Source organism: Lactuca sativa, chromosome 3 (assembly GCF_002870075.4).
Source record: "Lactuca sativa cultivar Salinas chromosome 3, Lsat_Salinas_v11, whole genome shotgun sequence".
Classification (NCBI taxonomy): domain Eukaryota; kingdom Viridiplantae; phylum Streptophyta; class Magnoliopsida; order Asterales; family Asteraceae; genus Lactuca; species Lactuca sativa.
In genome coordinates this window covers 113,547,583-113,552,161 of record NC_056625.2, presented here as the reverse complement: position 1 = coordinate 113,552,161, position 4,579 = coordinate 113,547,583, and the positions used below count along the sequence as shown (strand labels likewise).

The 4,579-nt window shown below is 36.2% G+C and overlaps 1 protein-coding gene across 1 annotated transcript; it reads right to left on the bottom strand.

The window, feature by feature from the left end:
* Nucleotides 1–3,069: 3,069 nt before the first annotated feature.
* Nucleotides 3,070–3,925, bottom strand: LOC111885818 (uncharacterized). The gene is made up of 4 exons (XM_023882054.1): nucleotides 3,685–3,925; nucleotides 3,556–3,594; nucleotides 3,426–3,442; nucleotides 3,070–3,363 (listed from the first exon to the last, which is right to left on the bottom strand). The coding sequence occupies exons 1-4, from the start codon at nucleotides 3,923–3,925 to the stop codon at nucleotides 3,070–3,072; spliced, it is 591 nt and encodes a 196-aa protein (XP_023737822.1).
* Nucleotides 3,926–4,579: the final 654 nt, after the last annotated feature.

Below are 4,579 nucleotides of genomic sequence, written 5' to 3'. Positions count from 1 at the left end.
GTTGTGAGTTAATCCTACAACTCTTAATATGATCTTGAAACTCTTGGCTTAAGTACTCACTACCTCTATCCGAACGAAGGATTTTCATTGTTTTATCGATTTGATTATCAACTTCACTTTGAAACAATTTAAACTTTTCAAATGCTTCATGTTTATGTTTCATCAAATAAACATAACCGAATCAACCGAAGTCATCAGTGAAGGTAATATAATATCTTTAACCATATATTGACATTCTTATGAAAGGATCACATAAATATTTTTTTTATGGTGCCTAATAAAACACTTGCCTTTCTACTAGTGCCAGAGAAAGGAGACTTTGTCGTCTTACCACATAAACAAGATTCACATATGTCAAATGACTCAGTGTCATTTGCCCCCAAAAGTCCACTCTTTTGGAGTTGGGATATACGCTTGTTGTTTATGTGTCCAAGATGACAATGCCATAGATATGTTTGGTTCAATACTTGTTTGATCCATTTAATGTTAACATGACAAAGGGACTTATCGTTTGAAGTGTCATCTAGATTCAATTCATAAATTCCATTTATTGGTCTAGCCTCAAAATAGAATATTCCATCCAGGAAGGAATGAATATTATCATCAAAAAATTGAAAATTAAAACCAAATTTTCTTAAACGGGAAAATGATACAATAATTCTACTAATAAAAGTAATCAAAAACATATTATTTAATGTTAAGTACATACTAGATGGTAAATACAAATCAAAATGCCCTATTGCTTGGACTACAATGCATGCTTCATTGCCCACATGCAATACCATCTCATCTATCTTCAGTTGCCTACACTTTTGAAACCACTGCAATGAATTATATATATGAGTTCCAAAACCAGTATCAAATACCCAAGTATTTGACAAAAAAGTAAATAGTCCCATTTCAATCATGAAAATGGATATACTTGAAGATCCTTATCCGGCTTTCTTGTTCTACAACTCAGCAAGGTACTTAGGAACTCCATAACACCACAGCTAAAGCATGTGTCATCTTTAGCAACCTTTTCCTTCTTCTTGGGTGTTAGGTTTTGGGGATCTTTCTTCCCTTTGCCCTGACCAACCTGTGGCTTCCCTTTGGAGTTCTTTCCTTAATTCTTCTTTTTGACTTATCCCTCGTGAATCATGAGCACTTGGGGGGTTTTCCTTGGGATGCTTTTCTCTATAGTTTTGAGCATCCCATGCAACTAAGAGATTGATTTATCCCACCCATTCATGTTGTAGTTCAAGATAAAAGCATCATAGCACTTGGGAAATGAATTCAGAATTATGTATATGGCCAAGTCCAATGGATATGGAGAGCCTAATCTCTCTAATTGATCCATATGGATTTTCATCTTGAGAACATGAGTGCTCACATTCCCGGTTTCTTTCATCTTACAAGAATGAAGGTCTCGAATAGTTTCAAAGTTTTCAGTACTAGCTTACTGACCAACCATTTGCTTGAGATGTTCAATCATGTCAAAGGAAGTGAAGAGTTTCAGATCCCACTGAAGATCAGGAATCATAGTGGCAAGCATAAGGCATAAAACATCAAGTGAATCATCTAAATGCTTGAGCCAATCAACATGTGTTGTCTTTAGGATAGAAGGTGGTTCTTGCAGGAGTTGTGATTCAAGGACATAGTCTTTGTTTTCTTGTTTTAAAATGATTCTCCAATTTATGTGCCAATCCAAAAAATTGGAGTGGCCCAGTTTTTCTTTTTCAAGCATGGATCGAAGGTTCATAGGGTGATGATGTGTTATAGTAGTTGGTGGAGCCATCTACTGAACGTTTGTATCGATCATATACACTTCAAGTATAAAGATGAAAGTAAAACTTAAGCTAAGAAAATAAATAAAAAAAATCAAATGACACAGAGAGTTTTCTAAAGTGTTCTTTCACCATGAATGGGTTTTGTCTTCACCAATAGGATGGGTTGTCACAAAGAAGATTACGATACCAAGCCGTGTTGTACAACTTAAGGGTTTACCCTAATGTTGTATATATACAAATTATACATATCAATCCCCAGATGAAAGTGATTGTATCTAATATATACTAAGAACCAACCTTATCAAAAAGATACCGGATTTGTGATCTATTCTATACTTATCTATATAATTACCTAATATACAAAGGATTACATAGAATAACTACGCAATGAGATGACGCTGATAACATTGATACATTGGCATTGTCGATGTTGTAAACGCTATTGCTGACAGATGGTGTAGAGTGTTTGACTCATCAGATCATAAGGTGTGACCTTACAATCTCAAAACTAATATTCTTATTGAAAGTCATCAGAAGAGCCATTATAGAACTTGTTAGCTTCTTTTAAGATTTCAGGCTTGACCCATCTAAATTGATCAAGTTTAAGTTCATCTAGTCTTCTACTAAGCTCTAGTGAGATCAACACACGATATCCTCTTTCTAGTTTATAGTAACCTAGTCCTTCCAAGAAAAGATGAAGCAAACGTTCAGTGGGAGCAAAAGGAAGATCATCAATGCGTTGGAAGCACATTTGAATCTGACGGTCAAGATAAAATATCCCAAGCTCTAGTTTTGGAATGAAAATATACTTGACTGGTTTAACACATGCTAGTAATCCATAGTTGATATACCAAGTTCCATAAGGAAGAAGAAACTCGTTATTCTTGGAATGTTTGGGAGCACCTGTTCTTCCACAGGAGGATGGAATTGGTGGACCAGTTGATGACACAAGGTTCAACTTCTTGACTTTGTTGAGTAGCACATGAATTGCCAACTTCACTTCCTAATCATGAATACCCTTGTGTTTGTCAATAATTTCTTGAATTTGTGTGCATTCGCTATAGCCAAATTTGATTAGATCACGAGCAAATACAACCCTCAGTGTATTCATATCCAGTCTTCTTTCTGACCAAGTAAAGCTTTAGTGACTCGTTTCTTGGTTTGGCTCATCTTACATTGATGATGGGATCAGGCTTTGATTTGCATGTAAGAACGTCTCCAAATTTCTTCTTATCAATTCGGTCATTATGGTCTGAAACTATTTGTTGTTTCTCCATATTATTATTAAGATTCTCTTGTCCTAATTATCGGTTCTTTGAACATTAGCACTCTTATCATCGAAAGCAGGAGCTTGAGAAAGTTTGATAGATATACATTCTTCTTTTCTTGCTACTTTCTTTTGTCGAGAAGTGACATTATACTCTGACATAATTTCTTTAACTTCCTCAGTAGGTAACCTCCATGTTTCTGCTAACTCATTTAGACTAAAGATGAGCTTGTTTTTCTTTTTAGGAGGAGGTGTTGAGGGATCACTAGCAGTAGCAGAAGAGCTTCCAGCTTCAACGTCATGAGCCCCCTTAAGAAGGAATGCTTGCTATTTCGAGGATTAACCTAATCATTATTAAAGTCAATGTCATTATTAGTTCCTTACGGAACCTCTTGTGAAATCTCCCCTTAAAATAAGAATCAAGTTAGACAACATTTAAAGGCACAACAGGAACAACAGTTTGTGGTATGAAACCAAGATCAAGAAACCCTTCAATGTCATCGATCTCTGATTAGTCACTAGTGTTTGGAATGGGCTGATCAGTTTTTGTATCAACATCTGCAATACCAAAAAAAATAATCTGCTTTTGAGGATCAACTTCAACTTCAACCCTTCCAGTCATCATCTTCATTTGCATTGGTTAAGGACCCCTTTCATTATTCTCCCCCTTTTTGGCAGGATCAGATTCAGGATAAGAGTCAGGAGGTGGTGAAGGAGCTCTTGGAGGAGGATGAGATAGCGGAGGAGGTGGTGGAGGAAGATTTGTTGATGGAGGTGGAGGAGGATTATCACATGGAGAGTTTGGTGGAGTGTCATTAACAACCATATCATCATCATTATAATCATGCAAATCCACATCCCTTTCAACTTTACTCAACCTTTTATCCATTGATTGAGTTAACTTCATAATTAAAGAGAGTTGAGAAAGCACATTAGTTTCAAAATTTAGAGTTGTATTCACCCTGATGAGCACAAGCAAGCTGAATAGATGAAGGCATTTTAGGAGCATTCTCAGCTTGACAAGGAGGAGAACCAGGAACATCTTGGATCATTGGTTTAGCAGTTTACACAAAAGGTGGAGATGATCCACATTGTGCAGCATCATCAATAGAGGAAGAGGACGAAGAGGTAGTTGAAAAACGAATGTGCTTGTTCATCCTTATAGGAGAATTTATTTCCTGAGTAAAGTCCTCTCCCATATTAGCGATTGATTCTTCATTTTAATTAGTGTTTTCTTCCTCATCAGCATCTGATTCTTCATTTTTATCATTGTCTTCTTCCTCATCACATCCATCTTCTGTATCATCATCATTTTCATCATCATCCTCTTTAGAGTCTAAGGATTCAACCACATAGGGTTCTTCAATCCACATTTGCATCCTTGTTGAAATAGGAAAAACACCCTGAGATGAAGCAACAATTATAATCTTTAAGGAAAGGGCAGGAATTGGAATGATAATCCCATGACTTTCAACATAGCCTTGTTCTCCAGAAAAGATCAGACTAAGCCAACGAGGATAAGGAACATTCAATCGATTCTTGT